The following is a 26,991-nucleotide window of genomic DNA, read 5'->3' as shown; positions in this document are numbered from 1 at the left end:
TGCGCCAGTCTGGCGCGTATAGACTATGCTACTGCGGCTGTCAGTGCGTAGTCTATGCTACTGTGGCAGTCTGGCGCGTATAGACTATGCTACTGCGGCTGTCAGTGCGTAGTCTATGCTACTGTGGCAGTCTGGCGCGTATAGCCTATGCTACTGCGGCTGTCATTGCGTAGCTTATGCTACTGCGGCTGTCAGTGCGTAGCCTACTGATTGATCGGGGTTTTCCGTTAATATCTCCTTCACGAAGTCTCGGACAACATTTTTGCCAAGGAAAAAGTTGTTTCAAATCGCCTTCCGAACCACACCTTTGATCGAATTTTTGGGACATCTCATTTATTTACATGCTACAGCCCCTGAGGGTGCGTTGTGAATTCGCCTAGGTCTTGACATATTTTAGAAGCATCATTTATCCCATTTATAAAAATAGCTTTGTACGGAATATAAAAACGTGTTTAAATTGTTGAATTGTTTTATGAAAATCAACGTTCACAATGTCATCTGTATTTTATAAGAGAATTAAAAAAACCGCCGAGTTTGAAAGACCCGATATTCTAAATTCGTAAGTGTTAAAGCTCGTAAATTCGTTATTTTATACTGTATGACTTTGTTACGAACTTCGAAACTTTACAAATATTAGCTAGGTTTATCGATCGCATATTCTGTAACTTTATAAAGCTGTCCTAATTAATATGTACAAACTGAATTTTATAAACATTGTAAATCGAGGAGAGATAGAAAATGTAGGAACGAAAGAACACAAGGGAATCTAAACTCATCCTGAATGAAAAGCGCTTCGGTAACGGAGCTATCTAGCCCTTGATGATTTCCGAAACGTCGGCAGCAAGCTGTAATCGGACGTGACATCAACTACAACGAGGAATAACACACGCAAAAGTCTTAAATCTAAAAGATTTTTCTAAAAAATTCTTCGTTAACGCGGGCACTATAATCTTGTTATCCCTTTCATAGGACACGCGTACAAATACTTATCTCATAATCAACGACCGAATTCGACTGACAGAGACGAAATTGTTTAAACGTTAGTCGCTGCGTGTAGTAGGCAATATAGATCGGTCGGTTATTGTAAACACTAGTCCTATTACAAAGAACCTCGAACGTTAACTCCTCGACCTACAAGCCATCTCCCGATTGCTCGAGCCATAATAAACGGGAAGGTAGGATGTCCGAACGAAGTACCACGAGTCAGACTCGTGCTTGTTGTTTATAGCCCAAATTCCTTACCACGAGTTTGACTCGTGGTTGTAGGCCAAAGGGTTAACGTCCGAGCGCTGGAAGTTCCTTTCCACCGAAAGCGAACAGTTTCGTTGTTTTCCTTGCCGCTTGATTGTAATCGTTAGTTAGTAGTAGTTAACGACAAACGGTCATTAATGGTAACGTATCGTTAAACTATTGGTGCTTTGGTAAATTTACTCCCATCACTTTACGTGTTCTAGCGAGCTGTAACTTAATTATAACCGAACGATTAGTTAGTGTTATTTAGAAATATTCAAAGGCTGCAACGTCTGGACGTATAGTTGGCTGGAGTAATATAGCGAGGTACTTAAATGATACTTTAACTCTTTATTGGGTTGAAAACTGTCCCGTCTTTTATTTACTTGCAGTATTTTTTAATTGTAAGTTTTTTTCATTCAGCTGCTATGAAGTAACGCTACATGCTAGTTAAGTGAAAACAGATTATTATACAAGTCAAAACGCATTAGCAAATTGTTGACATAGGGAGGACAACTATTTTTTTTTAAATCACCTTTAATTTCTAAAATATTTTTCTTTTAAGAAATAGAAAATTTTGTTGAAGAAAAATACAGCTGACATCGGAAAGGTTTTTGAACCTCTCTATACTTTTTCCATCGAGTAAACAAGTATATAGCCTGAAAAGTTTAAATGGAACGTTGTAGAAGATTTCAAATAATTTAGCGTAAGTTGTTGACTTAACAAGATCTGTTAATATGTTCAGAAACAATGGAGTTTCTTTTTATCGTTAACTATATAAGCATAAATTTTATAGTTGACCGCGTCTACGCAAAGTGTTCGTTTCATTAACTACATAAGTATATAAGCATATACATAACGCTTTCCAGAATCGTATTCTGTCGTACACGTGTCTTTAGAATTATCAATTATTCGAAGGCAACATAGCGAAATTCTATAGACTTCCCTATATAACTTACATAGTAACTTATTTACAACATTATTATTCGATTATGTACGTCCTACGAAAAATAATTGACCTCTAAAGTCTATAACTACACCTTTTAATATTTATCTATATCGTGTATGTTTAAAAGTGTTTAAAGCTTTGGAATGGTAATTACTTTAAAGACTAAGCAATTACGCATTTTCGCTTGTATATGTCTTCGTATCATCGTGCAATTGCAATTTAAGGGGAAAAAAATGTTTGAGCACAAAACATGACAAACTACATTTTCGAATTAAAATACGATTGTATTTCTATTAAAATTACGAAAGTATTTTCAAACGCACACATTTACGCGAAGGAATTCAACGAGTATGCCATGAAAATTACCGAGTTATTCGGATTTACAATGCAATTTTTTAAATTAAAAGTCGGAAAGTCGAGTTAAAAATTTGTTTTTCATATTTGCTAAATTTTCCGAGAAATGGCGGCAACTTCAATTTAGAAATTCTCCTGCAATAAAAATGGCAACACGATAGCTCACCCAACATTTTTGTTTATACTTTACACCAGGGCATTTTAATGTAAAATATTTAACATTCTCTTTTATTTATGTTCTGCAAAAAATGCAGTTTTGATGAAAAAAAGGATATACAATTTTTGTAACTATAATAAGTACAATTTTACAAGTTTTTGAGCAATTTTTAATTTCATATTTTTGTATGTTTTTAAAAAAAATTCTAAAACCATGCTTTTTTCTTATGTATATATTGTTACCTAGTCAATAAATCGTCACAAAATATTTACGTATCCTTATTTTATATCTTTTGGGTTGCGCAAAAGTTTAAGAAGCCCTGCTTTACACCGTAAATTCTATTATTATTTATTTATTGCTTTTAAACCGAATATGGTTTATATAGCATATACGTTACATAAACATACACCGTAAATTCTATTACGCAAACCTCATAATTTCTGATTAGAGAGCACTACCTCCCTTCCAAATTGTCACAGCTCTCTACTGATCTTGTGACGATGTAAAAGGGAATGGTATCCCTCGTGATAAGAATCGTGTATCTCTAAATACAAAAAAAAAAAAAACATAAACAAAACCATTGGGTGGGTTATAATTATGTCTCGCGCTATAGTTTGACCGTGCAACATATCGAATAGACGCAACGAAGAGACAGAATAGACGATTAGAGACTGAGAAACTAACCACGTTAAGTAGAGAAGAGATTTCTAGCGCACGGACCTCGTCTGTTGCAAACACATTTTAAACGTGGCCAATCGTTCGTGTGTTGGCCCCCGCACAGTACATTCCTGTCCAATTCTTAGGTAGGTCGGCGATTCGCCCTTCTTTGATAGACCGGCGAACGTCGACGATAGCTCTATCTGTCTATCACTTTAATCTTCTACGTCTAATAACTACTGTAACTAGAGCTACTTCTCTTAAGTACCAAACTCTATCGATAGCGAAAGATTTAACTTTATCAACCCGAAACGTATAAATGCTATCGGTCGGTGCTATCCGCGTGCTGACGTCGTTACGCTTGCTCGGTTGTAACGAACGAGCAGAGTTTACTGTATTTGTAACTTACAATTAGTGGATACGTGATTACGTGAGTCCCATAGAAATTACTGATACAGATTTCGCCGATACCACATAGATTTGATCGACAGCAATATTGATATACATTTTCTGCGTTTAACTTAAAGATTTATCTACTATAACGCATGTAATTGTCCACGCAGAGAATGTATATCGCGATTAATATTGGTGTTGGTCGAAACTACCGTCAGTGAATTCTCCTCGACGAAATCTGTGTCGGTCATTTCCATGGGACCCGAATACACACAAGTACACGCATCTGTTGACATTATCGATATTTTACGAAGTTCGTTAACTCTATTGTAAATTACTTCCTCTGTACAGACACGTGTATCGCGTCGCGTACAGACCGAAGAGCCAAGCGAATCGAACCCGCGCGAGCTCGAATCTTGGCGCGCGTTGGCACTCGCGAGATCCGAACTTATGTTGCCTCCGGTCGCCTTGGCTTTTGAGTCTGTACGCGGCTTTATGTAAGTTCCCATCTAAATGTATGTGTATATTGTCGTTATACGATGGATTTATTATCGAGTATTAGTCAGTGATTTAATTTTACCAACGAACAGTTGGAAAATTTGTTAATACTCTTTAGCGGTTCCATAATGAATCACTGTATAACGTATAACGCGGTTCATATAATTTTTAAATAGTATTTACTGATACAACACCTCTAAATTAATTATTTAAATAATTAATTCTAACTGAAACAAATAATCTTAGCAATCTTATCGACGGTAAACAAATATTTGGTTGATTGTTTTATGGAAATATATTTCAAATAAGCGGACAAATGTTCGCCCGAATCGCTAGTACTAGTTGATCAGAAATTTTATATAAAAACTCTAAGATGTTCTGCTTTTTCTTATCGCTGAATGAATCTTTAAATGGCGCGAGGAATTGAGAAGGTTCCTTGAATCGTTACTAAATAAAATTATATGCAATTATATACATAAGCAACTATGCATACAGGTATGCACATATCAACAAATACGCATTTACGCATAAGAGAATGTATAGATATTCCGCGCATATGTGTACGATATATGAAAGTGTTCTGTATTAGTTTAAGATACAAATACCTATTAGATGTAAGGTAAAATAGTATGTTATTTAAAATACTCATAGGTATCGCAAAATCATTGCGATTGCACCTTTGCGGCCAAGAATATCGCGCATATCAGGCGAAAGCCACCGTAGCGACGATTTTATCAAATAGGACACGTCCTTGTAACTGATAGAATTGCTTATAAAATGAAGTTAACTGAACCGTATATATCGAAAGTTCGGTCAAACTTCTAAAAAAAAATAATCGTACGAAGACAACTATCGCTAGCGTGAAATTATACATATGAATTATAAAATGTGATAGTAACGTAATTGATAAGAATTGTAACTGTCGATAACGACCAAGAAATCGTGAGTAAAACATTGTTCGCGAAATAGTCGTCTTCGTATGCGATATATCTAATGATTATTAAACTTGTAAGCACACTTCGCTTTCTGTTTATACAGAAAGCATACACGACATACCTCTGTAATTAATTTAAACCAAGTATGTTGTATTATGTGTACGTTTCCTTGTGCAAAATAAACACTATTGTGACATCATCTTTGTAACTATTTTATTCCATTTACAATATAGTGTTTACACCAGTTACAGTACATTGCTTGACTAAAAGGAAAGGATTAGAAAATAATTTAAAGTACACTTGTGAATATATTATACAAATACCTCTCTCGGGATTGGAATGTTAATTTTAATTTATATATGTTAACAGCTGCATAATATTTTGCTGTAGTCTTTCAAACATTTTATGAACAACTTTAGTTACATTAGGCGGTACGTGCTGGAACACGGCGTTATTTGAACAAATATAGAATCTAGATAAAATCGTTTCACTTGTTGGATAAAACTTTGATCCTTCTCTCGCTAGAAAACTTTATCTACACAAAAATTTATTGGAATAACGTAAATGAGTGAATAAGTACTTATTCGATATATGAACGATACAGACACCGTGTATCTTTATTTTGGAAAGATCGACGCAACGTTAAATAAAATGTAATCGAATCAACATTTAACACACTAAAATTGCATTGTGTAACAATTACAATCGTAATTGTAGTCGGTAGTTATAAAAGATAACAAATTATTTGTAATTGGGATTAAAGATTACATTTGTTAATTGAATTACATTTTTTCTAACAATGCGGCGATTTTCATCATTGTTAAAGTACATAACATAAAGCTCTAAAACGGAATAGATCGTTTGCGTAGCAAATACATACTTATTTGTCCATTTACGTAATACGATTAAATTTGTATCTAAATAAAATATTCGTTATTCTTATTCGTTACCTAGATAAAATTGTTCTCTACTGTAGTGTATACTTACGAAAATTGCTGAATAATCATTTTCACCTCGAGACTGAGAAACGAAATTTTTGTAATAAATGAATATCTATTTTACATACAACAATAACATAATTCTATGTATTAAAAACTGCACAGCCATCTAAATAATAGAATTGTCAAGAAAAAACATTAAAATAATCGAGAGACTTGGGCTTCTACAAGTACTTTTGGTATTAACCTTGAGTTAACCCACGGGGATCACTATGAGTCCATGTATTTTTGAAATTTATAGGATTTCCATATGAGCAGAAAAAGGAGGTTTGGAGCTGGAGGGAAAAAGTATGAGGCTCAGGTATGTAGTCTACCACGGAACCATCATCGGTTCTCCCGAAGCAGCCAAATCCGGGAGATCGGAAGATTTGTTGGTTCCATTTTGTATCCGTGGGGTAACTGAGGGTAAAACTAAGTAATATATTTAACCTGATGAAGATGACAATATTATAAAACTCGTAATTATTTCAAGTTGAAATGTTTAATTCAACTCTTATATTATGCTTGATGGCGCAGTACCGCTAAGTCAGCATTAACATCTTCGTATGCTTGCGCAAACGGTAATGTAAGTAAGGCATGCGCAGTTAATCGTTTCTTTGGGTCATGTTGCAAGCACTTATTGATCAAGTCGATGCCTTCGACACAAAGATTTTTTGGCAACGTTGGTGTTTCACCCATTCCGACCTAAGACATTTTGTACATAAAATACAATATATCCACAAATGCATGACATGAATGACGAAGTATCGTTGCTATATCATACCTTAAACATAATTTGATAATTAGAATCATAATCTGACCAAGGTCGTCGTCCACTAGCCATTTCTATGATGCAACAACCAACCGACCATATATCAGCGGCTCTACCATGACCGCCAGTCTCCGATTTCATAAATACTTCTGGCGCCATGTAAGCTGCACAAAACAACGTTAAATCACTTTAACGGTAGAAAAAGTTGTAAAAGATACATCATACTAACCTTGAGTGCCAACAAAACCTTGTAATTCCCCAGGCATCGTAGTGTGAGCTTTAATTTGTACAGCGCTTCCAAAATCTCCAAGTTTCAAACAATTAGCCTCATCCGTTAAAAAAATATTTGCGGCTATACATAAAATATAAATATTAAATGATTTATATATTGTATTAACCCAAGTATGTAAAATGAATATGATACAATGTAGAACTTACATTTAATGTCACGATGTACTATTCCATGAGAATGAAGGACAGCTACAGCTGATAAAAGTTGATGAGTATATTTTCGAACTAACGATTCCGGCAAACCAGTTCCGCTGCCCGCTACTAGACTTTCCAAAGTTCCTTCGGCGCAAAATTCCATAAAGATTAACATTTCCTCCTGCGATAAACGGAACGTCATTAATAACTATTATAATTCTAAACGCAGAAATATTTTAACAGAACATTATCACCGTACACGATGTATTTCCAGACCATAGTATCGGACTAGATGTTTGTGTTGAATTCCTTCAAATATTTGTAATTCCTCGGCAACCCGCCTAATCGCTCGATGGTCGCCCGGTTGTAATTGAACTTCTTTCATTGCTAATAATTCGCCAGTTTGATTGTTCACTACTGTATACACCTTACCAAATCTTCCTTGGCCTACAATTAATAGTTATTACATACAATATACATATACTACTATAACAATAAATGTAGTTTAACCCATTTACCTATTTTAATGCCTCTTTGCCAGGTAAAAGTAACTCTTCTTGCTTTGATACGCACTCTATCGACAGCTTTCCTATCTGTAACTAGACCAATAAGTTCACGGCTCCTGAGCCTTTCGTCAATTTCCGATTCCACCTTTGTAATAGCGCGAATAACTCGCTCTTGTCTGGATACCGAACGATCAGGCGTGTTTAAAATCACGCCTACATTTCCATCGATTGCGCTTGGCGAGGACTTTTTAAGATTTAACGTGGTATCAGGAGATTTAAAAATATCTTTAGGCTTCTGAGAAAGACTTAGACTTGCAGTTCTGCTTCTAGTATGACAAGGTGACGAGGCTCTCGAGCGAGATAATCTTCTTAAGTCTGAAATCGGATATGCCATTGAACAATGTCTGATTACGATGCAAGGATGATTTAATCATAACCTAAAAATAGTCACTCACTTTCTGCTTCTACGTGCGCGCCAGTATTGGCACTTCCGACAACGTGTGATATACAACGATCCATACATGTTTTCAATTCTTCAAATTCGTCATCGGTCAAATGTTTGGTGTTATGCGGTTCGCATACCGTAATTAAAAATTCTAAACCTTGGTTTGCCCATCTAGGTCTTAAACCCCTCCCGCGTTCACAGCGTGTTCTGACGAATTCCATCCACAAAAGAGCAAAAGAAACTAAACTTCGCGCTAAAACAGCCTTGTCTCCAAGCGCAAATAATTTACATGTCTCTTTATGATAGTCAAATCCCATTCGATAAGCCTGGTGAAGTATTTCTCTTATTCTTGAACGCATAGCAAATCTATCACATTCAGCCTTTGGTTCTTCTACTTCTTCAATGTCATGTTGAAAATTCTTAATAACACTTGTTATCTGATGTCGTAGATCCAAAACTCTTTCCTAAATATATAAGGAATATTTGTATAGATCTTGTAGTACTTCAACTACATTCTCAACAACTCTTACCCTTAAATCTACTAATGATTCTTCCAACACCTTGGTGAAAACAGGCCATTTTTCGATGTCACGTTGTACACATCTAGCAAGGGTGACACTTTTGACGACCTTTTCTCGAGCCTCCACGAACATCCCTTGCCATTCACGACCCACGAATATAACTTGTAATCTGAACCATGTATCAGGATGGAACACATATATGCAACTACTTTACAGACAAAAGAATGAATCTTCTCTTACTTGTTTAACCAGTCATCGTCGTTCCAATCCTCTGTACTCTCATTAATCTCTCGAGGTCTTTCGTTAAGGAATTCTTTGACTTGCTTGATCATCGTTCTGGCGATTTCACTATAAACGAAGGTATGAAACATACATAATATATTTGTGGAAGTGTGAAATAACACTTACCAAAATTTCACACCAGCAATTTTGTACCCATCCGATATATTTCCTGCGATCGATTTTACAAATATCCACTCATCCATGATCAAGTTCTTATGAAAACTATCATGCTGTACCATATCTACCCACTGTTGTAAATAGTCAAGATATACTTCGAAAACAGCTTTCAAACTTTCATCAAAGTCTTTTACATTTTCTTGGAACAAATGGTTGCAAGTATCAGCATCGCTACCGACCGCTGCACAAGAATGAGCAGCAAATCTGTCACGATGTATACACGCAATTCTAAGACCTTCCCTGAGTTCACGCATAAGTTGTCGAACCGATAACGGACTAGGCTGTTCCGGCTTCTGTTCTAATCTCATTCTCAGGAATTCGTGTACAACGTCCAACGGCACTCGGGAAAGAAATACAAAAGCGGCTCTGAAAAGATCGATCATTATTCATTGCTAAACTTAAAGAATGGGACATAAATACGATACATTACTCAATTTTTCTACCTATACGATGGAAGATTCAATTCTCTTGCTTCAGGACACCATACACCATATCGACGCAGCTGTTCGTCACCTTCATATTCCTCGTTTACGTCACTAGATTTACTTATATTACCTTTTTCTAACGTCAGTCTTGCTTTTCTCAAGATAGAAGTGTGCAATCTCTCCAGGAAATTTAAGCTTTTTCCAAGCCCTCGAGTTTTCAACACATCTTCGATATACTTCCTATGTACCAATGAAATATAATTAGAATGAAAGCCCTTAGTTTGGAGGACCTCTAGGCAGCTAAAGTTCACCCTGATGATAACTTTTAAATTTCACCTGTAAGCGTGCCGATCGAACTCGACCAAATAAAAATCAAGTCGCTCGCCTCTCTCGTATTCCGTAAATGTGCAAGAAGTGTCTGGAGTAGGGGGCCATGATTGTACAATAGATAAACCAGCTGATGAATTATTACTATTGTTACTGTCTGAGGGACTGGAGCATTCTTCTTGTTGATTTGATATTTCGAACCGCACCAGAGTTTGGCGATGTTCCAAAGAATCAACTGTGTCTGAGCCTCGTGAACTGAAGTAAAAAATATGAAATATTAAATTTAAAAAACAACATAATTTTCTCCGCTTCACGGAAAAACATGTTAAAAAAAATCAAGCGTGTTGTTATATTGCCAGTCGTACCTTATCCCAGAATCTCCAGTCTCATCGTGTTTTTTCTTGGTATGTAACATCATTAGTAATTTTCCCAAAATTTGTAATTTAAGACGATGATGTTTGGTCATATTATACCACAAACACATTGCTTTTACTCGACTAGTAAATTCTGCACTTTTATACAATGGATAATGCGCAGCCAAGGCTTGCGACGAAGGATAAAGCGCTTCTGCTGCCTCCAATCTAGCCAACAGGGCTTCCACTTGCTGTAACGCTTCACCTTGTGCTCGCGCACATGCTCTACAGTACATAGAAAGACAACCTGGACAAATTCCGAGTTCTATATTTGGACTTGAACCAGGATTCATTACTCGATCAACATCTGTGTCGTTAACATTGATCCAAGGTGCATTATTATCCTTCACATTCGCGATGGGATCGTATCTATAAACAAATGATTTGTTCTATTTTAATCTTTGTATGTTTGGAATCATCTTCAGAGTAATAATATTTATTAGTTACACAGATTTTACGCTTTTGGTATTTTTATGATTCACCTGTATTCCATTATTTCTTTAAGTAACCCTTCTACGCCCTCGCGTTGTTTACATAAATACTCGTCTTGAGCCATTGGACTACGATCTGCATGGTGAGCTTGTAATTCGAGCCATATCAAGTCTTTCAATTCGTTTTGCCATCGAGATTCTTCGTGACTCATTTGACGACGACAACTGCGTTCTGTACTTCCCTTTAACGTGTTAAAAAATTATCGTTAGGGATTGATCGTGTAAGTAAAGCTATCGACTGTGGATCCAAGGATTGTGGGTTCGAATCATCGTGCATTATTTTTTCTTTACACTCCTACATATATATAACGGCGCGAGCGTACCAATTATAAAACACTGTTTTCCTATTTTTGGTGGTATCTCCCGAGTGGAATCGGAGATGCTTGAGACCGACAGTTGTCAACGAAGTGCGTGTAAGCGAACGAGAAGTGAGCTCGCATTGATTATTTTTTCGTTTTAAATCATTTTGTATAAGTAGAGTATTCAGTTATAAGTTGTGTTGACCCGATAAATATATATATATAGTGGAGCAAGTGTCCGATAACGTATGGATGACAATGTACGTTTATAAAAATATAAGTTATCATATACGTATATGTGTAGAATGAATGCAGATTTACCAGTCTAATCAGAAAAGAAAATGTGTCGTGAAATATTTCTCGTTCCTTAAAACTCAGCGCCCTCGGCGACTGAACAACTGATTCCGTGGTATCCGAAGTTAAACTTTGCTCTTCAACTTCATATTGAACCCTCTTCTCTTCTATATCGACGGGCTTTGACCGCAGACTTCGAAATCTATTTCTAGTTTCAATCTGTAAACACTTCCAATTAGTTCTCATTTGAACGTTAGCCAAAGCACTTTGTTTAGGCTTCAAACACTTAAGAATATTTTCTTTTAACGAACGTCCGTCCCATACCTTCATATGATTCGGGGTGGACGCTTTGTAGTGATCCGATCTATCGGCATAATTGTACGCCACTTCCATGTCCAGTTTTAAGTCCCTTTCGTTGCCGCGCAACAATTTCAAGCTTCTCTTACATTTTCGATTCTCTTCCTTCGTTATGTCCTGATTGAACTCGTTCTCGCAATCTCTGTCTGCTTTGTCGCACATCTCGTTAAATATTATGTTGTCCAAAGTGTTTCGTCTGCGAATCGTTGCTTTCGATGGCGTTTCTTTCTCTAACGACTTAACATCTCTGAAAATGAACATGCCGTATTAATATCGAGCATTACAATATTATATAAGAAATTATATAATAAATAAAAGTATTCTTATAATATATCATTGTGCAATAGTGAAACGTAATAATACAACTTCGTATAACTAAATTCATTAAAAATATGAATTGAAGTGCCAGCAAACGTTTAGTCTCGATATTTTTTAACAACGAAATACAACAGTTGCCGTGATACACGCAAACTTGAAATGTTTATACATAAATTTAGCCACTGTTTCGTAACAATGGAAAAAGTTATTTTTAACAATTTATAGGTAATCTTTTGTATACACTAATCGATCATTAAAGATAATCTGACTTGCAGATAGCGATATACATAATTTTGAAATGTCTGATTCGTATAATTGTTTGAAACTGTTTTACCAGATACAGGAAGATAAATATTTAGTCAACGAGTTGAAAAGATAGTTGGCGGAGGTAAGTATACTAGAATCGTTAACAGAGGAAAACGAACAAGCTCTAATTAACTCACCCTCCACTCAGTTTCTGCTTCATATACCTCTTCTTGCGATTCAGTCGTGTTCTCGGCGGCGTCTGTCCGTAAATATCGCACATTGCTTGTATCGACTCGTCGAATTCGCTGGTTGCGCTGCTCGATCCTTTTTTGCTGCAAAAGCATAAGCCGTCGGAACGCAATTTCAATTTTCAAATCCCAATACTAAAAATACATTGTCGAATACTGTCGTTACCAAAAACATCCATCTATATATGTAGATGTAGTGTAATATATAGAAATACTTTGTGTATTGGAATAATAAAAAATTATTGCCGACGCACGCTGACATCGTTAACAAACATTTTAGTTCGACGGGCGTAAATTTGTATTCGACTTAAAGCACGTCGTACTTAATTAAACATTATAATACATTCTACGCTCTGTTCGTTGTCTGCTTAATTAGGGGGAGATGCCACCTGAGACGCATGAAAATCATAGTTCAACGATTTTTAAAAATTAACAGCTTACAGAGAATGACAAGACAAAATTTTGTTTATATTTACAGTTTATTCATCCGACGTTTAGTTTCGTAAATAACAATTTAAAACTTAAAAGTCCTTTTTCCTGATATTCGATTACATTTTCAAATATAAATCGCTGTAACTTGGCCGAATGTCGTCGAAATTCTTTCACATTTCGTACAGATACCAATCTATCAAAAGTAAAGAATCTGTTACTGTTTATTAACATTTAATTACGAATGGATAAGCCAGCTAACGATGCTTTTCATTTTCACGTTCGAGACAACTTCCAGTGAGACAATTGTTCCTTGGCCTTAACAATGATGTGTATCGAAGAGAGAAATACATTACATAACTGTGACCGTTTGTATTATACACGAAACAAAGTCCTAAATTGATTCCATCCTCGTGTAGAAGAGACATAATTCTATCCATGATATTTCTCGAGAATATTGCAAGTAATAAAAAGTACACAAATGTTCGACGAATACGTTTAATCAACATTTAATACTTTTTGTATCTGGGAATGTTGCTTTCTAAATAAACATTGCAATAACAATCTGGAACTTCGAGACGCAGTTAGAATTTATATATTTAATACTTTTTATATCTGGGAATGTTACTCTCTAAATAAACATTGCAATAATAATCTGGAACTTCGAGACGCAGTTAGAATTTATATATTTAATACTTTTTATATCTGGAAATGTTACTTTCTAAATAAACATTGCAATAACAATCTGGAACTTCGAGACGCAGTTAAAATTTATATCGTTAATTAAACATTTACGATGTATACAGTAATGTTTGTTAGTCGCTTAAATATTCATTGAAGACATTAATCGTGAGAAATTTATCTATATTTTGATATCTATTGGTTGTAATAACTATAAATTAATTTCTGACAATAGTTCAATTAATTATTAACAATACTTGTTGAAGAAATTGTGAGGAATACGATTTTACTCTAATATTAATGTTGGGGTAATTCTTTGCTCGATGGATGCATTCGAAGTTTAGCCTTTCCTCTCTTCTTCGACAGCGAAGACTCTTCGCGGATCCTTCGACCGATATTGTAGATCTCTCGAAGTCGCGTGTGTACATAGTCGTTCATGGATCAAGGATGACTGTGGTTGATCATCCCTGTCCACTGATCGCTGACCGCTAACCACTAACTGATTGTCTTTCATTTTTCAAATAGAAATCAACTTCAACCGTCAACCAGGATTATCAGTCGATTTTTGATCATGTCTTCGTTTTGAGATAATATCATAGTACATAGGGAATATTGATCAGAGTTATTGAAATTGGAGAATTTAAAATGAATTCCTAATATCGTTATTTATAGTCATAACGAATTGACTGCATTAATTTGATATATACTTGGTAAAAAATAACCATCTATTGAAATACTAATAACAATGAATTAAATATCATATATTTATATTATGTTCAATTTCATGCCCACGTTTCTTACTTCTCCTTCTTTCTCTTATCTCTATTTGGACTTATGTATATAAAACATGTAATTAAAAAACTTATAAACTTATAAAAATAAACAAACAGATAAATCGTAATCGTATCTTATAGACAATATCGTATTATTATTGAATTCAATTTATCGTCGTGCAGAAACGGATCAATAATAAATATCGCTATGCGTGTTTCTATCTTCTATTAAAAATTTCCAAACACTTCAGACGATAAATAACACGAAACAAGGCACAGATATGCGTAAGAATGTTAAACATAAAACTAACAATGCGCTTCGTATACGTTTAGAAAAACACTCCACGTAAGACAGTTGTGACTGGAATATGCGTATTCGATAACTATTTAATCATATAACGTAGGAATAATTAATTCTATATTAGATCTTACAGTTCCGTATAACAGGTGTCGTATCGTATCAAACTAACCAGCATAATACTTTGCACTATTTGCATAGGATCAAATAGTTCTCTGATAAACACATTCAATCGTTTCCTCGTTCTGTATCATCCGCGGTCGTCGTAAACGCATAACACTGTCACTCTGCCACGAACAAATGCCAAACTATAAAATTAAGTGCCATTGGAAATTCAATAAATGTCGTCACTCCAAAAACGACATTCGTTTCGCACGAGCGGCCAGCGTGTAAGCACTCCTTTTCGTGGTTCGTTGTACAAAGATACCGGCGGTCTACTTTTGGAGCGTTAAAAATCGAGTAAATGTTCGATGACATGTAAACAAAGTTGTGGCCACCACTCCGACTACGAATCGAGAGCCGGTGCTATTTTTGTATTAAACGAAATTTTCACGAACCACGTGTACATTGTGTAATATGTAAAACTCACCTAACGTAACCGGTATCATCGTCGGAAGAGTCTGAGAAGAGATTTTTCGTAGCATGGCTTTGTCTATCGTAACCCAACATTCTTCGCAAATAAGAAACATATCACATCTCATGCAGCGCTGCCGACGTTAACCCACGTTAACTGAGCGACTTGGCGCAGGTGCAATACACTTGCGCTGCTGCCGTTCGGAATACGAAACACATTTGGTGAATGAAATAATCACGTGATAGAGCGGGTAATTTTGAAACAGATTTACTAAACACACGTTGGAAATGGAAATAAGAATTTTTATTTGTAAATACGAGTGCAAATTTATTTTAGTATTTAGAAGAAATGAAGCTCCATAGATGTTGAGGTCCACGGCTCCAGTCCCCTCCCTTTTTTCCTTAGACGTCCTTCTGTTTAATTTTGCTATTTTCCTTACTAATTTATATATTTTTCACTTTTATAGTTTTAAGTGTTTACGAATAACATTTTCGTATTATACATATTCGAATTTATCTTATTATCAGCTACAATATTATAATAATGAAAATACTCCAACCCATTTAAAGAAACCATTGATGGCCTTGAAATTTCGGAAAATATCAGCATGAATTATTTAGTATGGTCACCTCGACTGGGGCACACTCTGTATATCCCATTATTTATAACAAATAATTATTAATAGATCTCCTGAAAGGACAATTGTATTAGTACCGTAATGCGACCACTTTACTTAGGAAAGTAATTTAAATACAGAGAAACGTGTAATTTAGTATTTCTACTCGCCTTTGCCGAAAAGCAGGTTGTCACTATAATGAAGCAAAGCTGTTCAGAAACAACAGATTCAAAATAAACGTGATTAACATATACTTGAAAAAAAAACTACAATTGCACACAAAGGATACAATAATAATTTATTTAACAACTATGATATGATTTTTTTTATTTAAACAATGTCTAACTTTCTCCGCAAAGTACAAGTGATTTTCATATATCCTCGCACCAACAAATAATATTGTTTTCAATAAAATACAATGTCTATGCGTCTCCGTGATCGTACCTTGTGTGTTTTATGTGTGTTCCTGTTTCAAGAATTCAATAATACTGCTACGAAGATCCTTTTTGAAATATAAAAATGAAACATTCAAATATAATTTTTGATCGAACTCGATTATTTCGTTAGAAAGTACCGTCAAATATCCAGAGTTACAAAAATTTCGTAAAAAGCAGAAATGCATTTACGGCTATTTTACTTATACACGCTTGAATGTCACAAAGAAAAATTGTAGCACCGAGATACGTTGAACGCGATGCGCACCATAGATGTAGGTGTAAATTAATCTTTGTTAATGACCTCATGAAGGCATACAATACCAATTTATACATATCGCATTTCAAACCAAAAGTTTAGCAAGGTAATTTACATATTTACAGTTATTACACGTGGAAAAACGTTAGAAATGATCTCGTATCCATTACCTTCATAAGGAACATAGATCGTTTATAAATCCACGTTAGGGTTTTTCATCGACTTTCTTATGTGTGAATGAATGATATATATTATATATATAAAAATATGTCATTCTTTCAAATAAGTATACTTACTTAAGTACATCCTAAACGTGTATAGAAAAAGGCCATGCTTTGTAGTTTAAAGTTATTACAAATCCGTGTGTAATTGAAAAACCCCAACGTAGACAAGAAACATTTTACACGAAATTTTTGGAATGTCTCAAAAATAGCTTTCTTACCAAGTGTTTAGTGGGGAAGAATATCCAGGTAAATTTTTATAAAAATGGTATTCGTCTACATCGTTGAATATTAGAACATGACGTTGCATCGTATGAAATATTTAGTAATCGCGATGCAAATTTGATAATTTCCTTAAGAGTACAAATAGGCTGACTATAAAATACGTTGCTTTTTCATGTAATATTATTTCAATAATAATAACGCTGCTAGATTGTAAATATAATAATAATAATAATAATAATAATAATAATAATAATAATATAATAACACTACTAATTTGTAAATTGTAGTATTAAATATAATCAAAAAATATCTATCCTTATTTTTCCTGTACTTTTTCCCTTCATGTTTATTGTAACATGTGATGATGATAAAGTATAAATGCCGATACAGTGATTAGTGTTTTTTAACGTTATCATCATCTTCCCTACTTAATTAATGCAAAGATTGTATCTCATTTCATAGTCACGCTCTTTGTTTGCATTCCGTCAAAAATTGGCAGCATTTGGAGATTATTATACCTTCGTTCCCTTCAGTTTTAATTAATTTCATCGATGTACCGTACAATCTTTTTTTTTTTCAAGAAAAAAAAACGAACAAAAGAAAACGACTGTTTTAAAATTTATATGGCGTACCAGACTGCCACATACTCTATATATTCTTCTAGCATTCAACCTTTCGTACGTTATTCTTTATTGTCCCATTCTCTCTCACATTCACTCTTTCATGCTTTCAAGAATCTTGATACCTATCCTTTTCATAGGAACCGCGCAATTACCTTATGTTGAAGGTATGCAATACAAAGAGTCACGCGATATCCCTACGTTTTCCTATATTATATTATTGAATATTAGTATCTAGTATTTCAATATATGTATATCAATAAAGGCCACGAGTGTGTTCAATATAAAATTATTAGTTGAAATTCGTTCGCACGTTTTGCAAATAGTTCGTACGTGGTACTCAACTTTCCTATATTTATCGTAAAGACGGATGTTACTGATTTCATGTTTCATACATCAAGCGGTCGCGTGTACATTATCAATCTGTTTTAGGCCAATATTTGGTTGTTATTTGTAACCCACTGCAAACAAATTCTAAACATTCCACACCACTAAAAAATATAAATTCGTCTACTATTTGGATAACTCGTGTTATAAACAAAATTATAAATCAGGATAAAAGTAGAAGTTACGAGTATATAGTAAATTTATAGCAACCGCTGATGATAAAATCAATCTTAGGTCATCAATAAAAGCGAAAGATGACGCAAATATCTATACGAAATATTCATCAGACAAATCCTTATCAAGGACGGACTATATGCGACGACGTGATAAGGACCGCGACAAAAAGGATAACCGGTAAACAAAAATCAACATATGCGGCGATACGCTCAGTGACCGACAGTAATACTTCGAGAAAGAAAATACTGGCGTGTCGGTGTTCAGAAATTCATATGTAATGCTTGAACAAAATTAAAATAATATTCACAAATTATGTAACAGATTTTCTTGTTATTTTAGCAGAGGAGGCAATCGTTAAAAAAAAAGAAACAACCTTAGCTAAGGACATAGCTAAAACAACGAAGTTATTATTATGAATTAATGTTAAATATTTCATAGCTAAAACAGCAAGAAAATATACTCATGGTAAAAAAAAATATATATAAATATCCTTTTTCACAAAAAGTTACTTAATAGCGGTCAATGTGGAAGCATATATGGAAGACGGCATAAGTTGGTCGCTCGTCGCGTTCCTCGCCAATCATGAGAGTTTTTATACTTAGCTGTATTCGAGAGTATAGAATCAACGTCGAAAAATAGCATTACGTGTTATAAACTTTACATCGTTGCAAATTGGAGGTGACTTGTTCCTCGGAGCATCTCAAAAAAATATTATAAAACGATATATCTGACAAGTTTTAAAAAATGTCCTTGTACAGATCGATCAGAGAATCTGTACATTCCTGACACATAATAAGTGATTACTGAGTCCACGTGAACACAAAATTGAAAGAGAATTTAAAGGCAGGTTGAAATGGACAGACAAATAGACAAATAGACAAACGAATACATAATTTACATATTCTCAAATTGATCAACGCGACGCTTAGTATTGCCCTTGCGAATCTCACGAAGTGTTTTATATTTGTCACGTCCCTGGCGGACGTTTTCTCTGTGAATTTTATCCATAACAGTTTCCTTCGACTCATCGCGTGACTGTGCTAAATCTTGCTTCAATGCCTGAAACATATTATTTTTGTTCGAACACATACACAATGCATAGGTCTACATAAACATAAGAAAAAGAACAAGTACCTTGAGTTGGTCATGAAGACGTTCATTTCTCTCGGCTAAGGTGCGCCGTTCTTCGACAGGATCGATTATCGATTCATCAGTTGCAAGATCTTTAGTAACATCACCCTGAGGAACCTCATCTTCACCTTCCTCTTCACCTTCTTCGTTCTCTTCAACGTGATGATGATGCGGTGTTGTACTAGCCTGATATGCCCTGTCGGCTTCTTCTTGCCTCAACCTATTTGCACAAATTTATCGAGTTTGAATGAGACTTTAAATACGTCTATAATACATGAAACAACAAAATATATTTCAATACTTGGCTGCTTCAAATTCTTCCTGCAGTCTTCTTGCTTCTGCATCTTTAGCCTCCACTTCGGACTGTATACGTTGTACTTCTTCTTGCTTAGCTCTTATTTCTTGTTCAAGTTTAGCACGTTCTGCCGCTTCCATTTCATGTGAAAGTTCGAGTTTTTCCATCATGGCTGTAAGTTCCTGCACAAAACAAAAAAGTATCGTTAATTCTTCGTCTTTTTTAATTATAAATTGCGTTTTACTAAATTTGAGGATTACTAAATCCGAATTTCATCTGTGAACATTCTTTCCACCTTTTCAGTATATTTACCTTTTGACGATCTTCTAATTCCTCTTTAGCCGCTTGTAATTGTTTAAGCTGTTCCTCTAAACGTCGGATCATTTCCTGAGCTTCGGTTAGTTCAGCTTGCCGCCTGTCCATCTCTTCTGCCATATTTCTAAGTCTTTCTTCGTATTCTTGTTGTTTTTTCTCAGCACGTTCCCTTGCGGCTATTTCCAACTGTAGCTTCTCCCTCTGTTGCTGTTTTGCGATTTTCTCTTCCCTAGCTTGAGCCTTTGAATTATAAACGAATAACGTTATACAGATGTCCAGAAACAGGAAAGATGGATAAACTATAAAATGCACGATACAATACAAACATTAGCGAAAAATAAAGTACCTTCATCTGCTGCACATCAATTGTATCAGGTTTACGTCTACGCATGTAGAGTTCGTGATTTCCCATACACAGTGCCAAAATTCGTTTGTTAATCTTAACTCTAGTCGCAAAGAAGATGAAGTCCGGCGCTTTTTTGTCAATTGGTTTAATTATGAACTTTTTATCGTTGAACGAAATATTTCTAATTTCAGACCACGGAAAACCAATTTTCGGCGTCAATTTGTCATCCTTCTCGTAAATGTTTAAACCCAAAGCATCGACACCCAACCAGAGATCCGTACCTTTCTTGTTACGAATTTCGAAATAGTTCACTCCGTACATTTCCAAATCCTGCGAAATCGAAAGAAAACATTAACGTTGATCAACGAATAAATTTATGAAGTTTATCTGATCGAAACCGTTAGATCTATACCTGAGCAATTTTGAGATATTCCATCATGGCATCCTCGCGTAGCATACCGCGGTGTTCTTGCCACCAATTGGTGATAGAGCTTTCCCATTCATCTTTACTCATTTTGTGTTGATCCATGACACGTTGTGGCAGTAAACGATCGTTCACCAAGAAGCCCGCGGTGTGCGTACTTTTTAGGAAATCTCCGTGTCTTGCTTGGACTGCATAAGAAGCTAACAATACTGATGTTTCCGGAGGACAGTAGATTTCATCCGTAAGAATAGCATTTTTTACCTATACGCAATTCACACAAGACAAACAGTTAATTATCAAATCATTTACGATGACGAAAAATTGCGATTCTTTTATTAACTCTCTTAGTACCTTACAGCCGATATATCGGCTTTTTAATGCCTTCAAAAGATATTTAACCATTCCGATTTAAACGAAACACCCTGTATAACAAAACTGTAAGATACTAAGAGGACTAACATTTATATTTAGCACCGATAACATGAAACATGTATAATAGAAAAGTGTTAAAATTTAGTGTAAGTTTAATAAACGCTATACGTTTAATAAGAGGCTACCCGAAGTCTGATTGCAATAGAAGTTTGTAGGTAAGCAGAGAATTTAAGAATAATAAACCTATGTTCGGCTATTTACAAAAACACTCAACGCTTTAGAAGGTATTATATAAAAAAAATTGTATTTCACACTATGTTAAGTAGTCTTGACTCCGCACTTATAAGCAAAGTCGTTGCCCATCGGCGATAGCGGCTACGACATCTACGAACCGAACTATTATGTAAATTCAAATGGAATATAATAAAAGCCAAAAGTACGTAACGTGTTAACCAAACTTTGTATTGTTCAAATATTTCTAAACCATCGACTGTGTGCAAACAACTGAATGCGTATTTAATATTTTTGTCTATTGTTTACAAAAAAAAAAACTTAGGACTCTCTAGTTTTGGTAATTTCTATCCTTGATAAAAATAATTTGGAACATTATTCGTATGTTTATAATAGAAATACATTTATATTCAAATTATAAAGCATAGCAAATACATAGCAAATAAAATCAATGTTTAGCAATTTATTACGGAATTGTAGAAAAAATGAATCTTAATACAAGCATTAACGAAAAGCAAAAAGTCCTTTTGATAATATAGTTTTAGACAAGATAATGCTAAACATGATGTGATACACAATCAGTTGTAACGTATCTATCTTACAGATAAATTGAGTGCTAATGTGCAGTTATGTGCTCGACCAAGTTGATGTATAATGTAATTCTATCAGCCACTCTGAATAACTGAATAACCGACAATTGTCCTCTTACTGTGTGACTCGAATTTCCTTTCTGGTGTGATTATTGCATTGGACACGATGTACTCGTTATAGTACATCGTACAAAAAATGAGAAATTTATAAAACAAATACAAACACGTTTTGCATAGGTAATATCTGGTATATAGTTAATACAAAAACACTTTACATGGTATTGGTTACCGATACAGAACACCTCACTATTAACCCTGACGACATGGGGGGACAATGTAATATTAATAAAAAATTATGCTACGTATATGAATCGATAAAGTAACCTTATGTCAAGCATATACAAATATTCCTAAGCATCTACAACATTCATAAAAAATTTGCAGCATACCGATGATTACCTTTACAAAATATGGAGCCTACATAGGCACTCTACGATTTTAACGGATGCAAATCCATTTTCAATTACATTAAAAATATTCACCCAACCCTGAATACAAGTAACTTTCTAATCGACATCAACCTGTCGTTGATTTTATTCGCCTGCTATTACTTTTAAAGAACTTTGGAGATCCTCGGCCAGATCGCAGTAATTTCTCGTACCTGAAGATAGAAGAGACGTAACGTGATATCTTGAATCAATTCCTCCGCAACGTCTTCGGGGTAGAACTTGGCGCGGAACTTGAACTGCAACGGAGTCTCCTTTTTGACTTCCTGGCTCATCACCTGAAACGTTCGCATTCGATTAACATTACAGAACCGAGAACGGCTACCAAAGTCTCTCCTCGAACAAGTGGGAAACTTCTACAGCCGATTTAAACGAAAACAACAACCGTGCAAAATGTGTTTCTCATCGGAGCACACGATGGGATCGGTTGACGTTGGCATGCAAAATAGTGGAACAAAACATTCGTATGACATAATTCATAGATTAAACGATGTGATCGATACAATTTATATCTAGTATATCGTATTATCGGTGAGTATCGCGTCACAGTGATACGGGCATTGCGATACCTTACCGAATGAACTTTCCGTTGAAACAGAATAATCGCAATTGTTATGCTATGAGATTCAACACGTCCGTACATGTCTCGAACTCCATATATGATCAGTTATTTAGATGTGCGTCATTGTGGCAACAAGTATCGCTTGATTATAAGCTGAATCGAATCAAGAACAGTTATAAAGTAACATAAAACGGAGGACGCAATGACGCGGCAGAAATAAAACTATTGAATGAAAAATAATCAAAAATCAATCTGGCACGGGACGTGTTAACCATTTGCGCCCGATTTTGTCTGTTTATAATAATGTAGCATAGACGCAAGAACATACTCTTTGTTTAGATCTCTACGATCAAAGCTTCATTGCTATATTAAAATATAGTTTTGTAAAAACAGTTACTAAATATGATTGAACCCCGAGGATAACGTAAGACCTTTCAGCAATAGCACCTTCGCCATAAACAGCGCATATTTTGTTTGCTACTTCTGCGGCATTTTTGCCATTCCAAAAGGATTAATGATACTGATGAAGTTGCACCGTTACTCGTTTTACGCCTCATAGAGGTCTTCTCTCTCACTGGTATCGCTGAAATACGTAAACGCGATAAACGAGTAAGAAGGTTTTATTAATAGAAAAATTACAATATGATGACAATTGAATGGTATGGCACGGTTATTATCTATACACACGTAAGTATGTATGTATCTTATCGATGGTTGTAATGTGGATTATATGATGAAAAAGTAACGATAAGAAACAATTGTGTTTTCTCGGTTACCAGCTGTTTCCTAATATCACAGCGTATTAAGAACAGAAGTGTACAGAAATATTTATTTAATGATAACCCTCAACCGATCCTACAATCAGTTCCATTTTCAAGTCATCATATTATCGATGACGTTATTGTTTCTATTATTATTGATGACCCATTTCTCAGTATTATCTTTTCATGTTTACCTTAGCCGATGATTGGTCTTAATTTGATAACACAATTTGACGCTAATTAGACCGAAGAAAGACGAAGCTTAAACAGTTTGAATTTTTTGAGTCTATACAGGACAACATTTTTTAATTGACCGATCAATAATTGTGTACAATGATCAAATATTTTATCATTTAATATACGGATACTTATTATAAACGCCTATTTTTGTAGTTTTATTTTTCGGGTAATAGTATCAAATATTTGAACACTTTTCGTAACATTCTTTACTCGTAACGATAAGTAACATGCTTAATTGAAACGAGATAGATTTTATAAATAATTTACGAATTGATCAAGTTAAATACTTGGTACGCTCACTCAACAAAACTGGTTACTAATATTTTAAATGGATCAATTCGATGAACAAGGTGAAATATTTAGAAGCTACTGCGACATTGTCATTTGTTTAAAGTTTTTCAGTACGTTGAGCAATTGATCGATCGGTTAATTTTTAATAGATAATGTTTCGTCGTAGTGTCGAACTAGTCGCCCTTTATATTGGAAAATAAATAAATAAATATCGAAAATAAATTACATTCAAACGAATTTAGTGTGAATAATTACATGTTCAAAGCAATTTTTTGTAAACATAGTTTAACCATAAGAGATGTATAATAATATGTATTATTTAAATTCTGTAAATTCTGTAAATATAAAAAACAATAAAAATTATTTTCAGGGATTTTGACCTCTCTTTTTCACTAAAATATTAAGTATTTACCTTTGAATTTATAATTATTCATTGTATATCAATATAGCATTGTATATCAATGTGGCTGCCACAATACCTATTGGGTGGCCAGTTTGACACAAGTACACGTTGTCTTTACGTCTTGGTTCTTCTCTTGTTCATTATGAAAGTGTCGTTAGTTCATTAATCTTCCTTAATGAAAAATATAATGGGTCTAGCATTCTTATACTTTGCTGAAGTTAGGAGTATAGAAACATACCGTTATTGTAAAAATCTAAGATCACTCGTACTCGTGAGTTTACATAATGTTTATAATGAGTGTTGTTTTTTTTTCGCTTGGATTAGCAACTGAGATTAAGTCGACACGTTCATGAGGAAACGTGACGTCGTCGATAGTATAACCTTTTTTACGAACAAAATCAACGTGTTTTATGACCATTACTTGCAGAAACTCTATTTAAGACATGCACTCGTGCCATTTTTATAACAAACGACAAATGTATGATTCTAACCTTTAGGTTCGTTTCTCATCGTTACATGTAGACGATACAGACTCGAAACTTTTAATATATTTAATTTGTGAAGCTTACAAAAAAAAATGATAAACGTAGTTCAAACGCGAACAAATATTCCAATTTTTGCTGCAAAAGGTGTTACAGTTTTCTTTCAAATGAATCCCTAAAGTAATGTAAAATGTATTTGTAAAATAAAATGAATTTGCCCGTACAACGAAAAAGGGAAGAAGGACAAAATGTCATCTGTCGAGCCTAACTGGTCGAAAGTATTTCCTGTTATACATATTCGATAGTCTCATCTCTCGTAACGCGCATCCACCGAATAGTCATCCACGCACGGAAGTGTCAATCGCATCTCGACACGGTCGCCTTGACCGCGGCTGACATCTCAGTTTGCAATGCCAGTAACACGATTCCTCATAATCATTATTGGTACCTGTGCACGGTTACATAATATCACGGACAAGAGTGATTAAAAATGAAAGACAGAAGGGCGGTGTAGGCGTACTGAGGCTGCAGGTGCAACAAGCGTGTGAATTTTGTAGGACACGTTAATGGACAACGTACTCTTAACTCGTTAGAGCAAGACTGACACGTGTCCAGTTAATAATAGGTGAACATTGTAACCGTTTACGGTACTTCCTGGACGCTCTCCGACGCTACTATTAAGGGAACATTTTAAAATTTAAAGAAATATATTTATTTTTTTTGGGGGGGGGGGGGGGTCAAAGTATAAATTATTGAAAATATATCCGCTGAAGAATTTTATTGAATTCGGAATATTAACAAGATCCGTGCCAAGCCATTTTTGTTTGACTCGACTATCAGGTAATTCGAAGTTTTATCTAAAGATTGATACATGTACTATATTGTCATTCAATATTTCATTAATCAATTCGTAAGTAATTAACTTGATTTGTTCTGTTCTATGCTGCATTGTTAATAATTCCTCATTCTTTTGATAAAAATATATTTTAAAAATTAAAGTCATAAAATATATATTTTCAATAAATAAATATGCGCGTCCCATTAATGATTAGAAGTTACAGAATCGATAATTCAGTGTCCAACAAAAAGTTTTGTCCTCGGAGGGGCACAACACTGTAACGACCATTGCAAGGAAATTATACGATTAATTATTTCTAAATTTCCATTATGTTTTATTGAACATTCAAACAATTAAAAGCCGGTCTCATAATGACATTTAATAGTGTTCGATTAACAAGTTTACGGCTATATACAGGGTGGCCTACATAACTCTTAATAATTCAATATATCGAAAACTATGGCATCGATTTTAACGTTCTTGGTCTCGAATTGCATGGATCTAAAGGGCATTTATAACTACATAAACGTGAAGTGGCTCACCCTTCCCAATTAAGTGGGAGCGGGGGTATTATAACAAGGTACTTACAAAGGTACTTTAGATCCATGCAATTTAAGACCAAGAACTATAAAATCGATGGTATAGTTTTCGATATATCGCGCTGTTAAGAGTCATGTGGACAACCCTGTATATTTGAAATTAGAAAACCAAAATTTGCTTGAACTAGGTGCTTACGTTCTGACGTAGAAATAATTTAATGTTTGAAAAAATTGGAAAATGGACGAGTGTTTGAAAAGAAATTTCTATATTTCA

General features: G+C 34.7%; 2 protein-coding genes across 6 annotated transcripts in view; both read right to left on the bottom strand.

The window, feature by feature from the left end:
* Positions 1 to 2,880: 2,880 nt before the first annotated feature.
* LOC128875704 (mitogen-activated protein kinase kinase kinase 4) lies at positions 2,881 to 15,625 on the bottom strand. Its single transcript, XM_054121525.1, has 18 exons — positions 15,468 to 15,625; positions 12,647 to 12,781; positions 11,853 to 12,132; positions 11,556 to 11,747; positions 10,927 to 11,117; positions 10,397 to 10,813; positions 10,041 to 10,286; positions 9,723 to 9,944; positions 9,229 to 9,645; positions 9,061 to 9,168; positions 8,830 to 8,989; positions 8,310 to 8,763; positions 7,867 to 8,229; positions 7,608 to 7,795; positions 7,361 to 7,529; positions 7,152 to 7,274; positions 6,935 to 7,086; positions 2,881 to 6,855 (listed from the first exon to the last, which is right to left on the bottom strand). The coding sequence occupies exons 1-18, from the start codon at positions 15,545 to 15,547 to the stop codon at positions 6,670 to 6,672; spliced, it is 4,083 nt and encodes a 1,360-aa protein (XP_053977500.1). The 5' UTR covers positions 15,548 to 15,625; the 3' UTR covers positions 2,881 to 6,669.
* A 753-nt stretch (positions 15,626 to 16,378) lies between these two features.
* LOC128875705 (moesin/ezrin/radixin homolog 1) overlaps positions 16,379 to 26,991 on the bottom strand; it is a 37,728-nt gene continuing 27,115 nt past the window's right edge. For all 5 annotated transcript variants that reach the window (XM_054121528.1, XM_054121530.1, XM_054121527.1 and 2 more), the window contains 7 exons: positions 22,757 to 22,879; positions 20,891 to 21,163; positions 20,479 to 20,808; positions 20,130 to 20,372; positions 19,824 to 19,999; positions 19,526 to 19,742; positions 16,379 to 19,450 (listed from right to left, as the gene is read on the bottom strand). In XM_054121528.1, coding sequence (XP_053977503.1) covers positions 19,286 to 19,450; positions 19,526 to 19,742; positions 19,824 to 19,999; positions 20,130 to 20,372; positions 20,479 to 20,808; positions 20,891 to 21,163; positions 22,757 to 22,879 — 1,527 coding nt within the window. In that variant the 3' untranslated portion in view covers positions 16,379 to 19,285. The remainder of the gene's footprint in view (positions 19,451 to 19,525; positions 19,743 to 19,823; positions 20,000 to 20,129; positions 20,373 to 20,478; positions 20,809 to 20,890; positions 21,164 to 22,756; positions 22,880 to 26,991) is intronic.

This window comes from Hylaeus volcanicus, chromosome 4, assembly GCF_026283585.1.
Source record: "Hylaeus volcanicus isolate JK05 chromosome 4, UHH_iyHylVolc1.0_haploid, whole genome shotgun sequence".
In the NCBI taxonomy this organism is placed as follows: Eukaryota; Metazoa; Arthropoda; class Insecta; order Hymenoptera; family Colletidae; genus Hylaeus; species Hylaeus volcanicus.
This window is presented reverse-complemented; position numbering and strand designations above follow the sequence as displayed.

Coding starts and splice junctions, on each gene's coding strand:
- LOC128875704 (XM_054121525.1), bottom strand. CDS start 15,547: ATGTTGGGTTACGATAGACAAAGCCATGCTACGAAAAATCTCTTCTCA. Junction 12,782..15,467: donor GATGATACCGGTTACGTTAG/GTGAGTTTTACA, acceptor ATGCTTTTGCAG/CAAAAAAGGATCGAGCAGCG. Junction 7,796..7,866: donor GCAAAGAGGCATTAAAATAG/GTAAATGGGTTA, acceptor TATTAATTGTAG/GCCAAGGAAGATTTGGTAAG.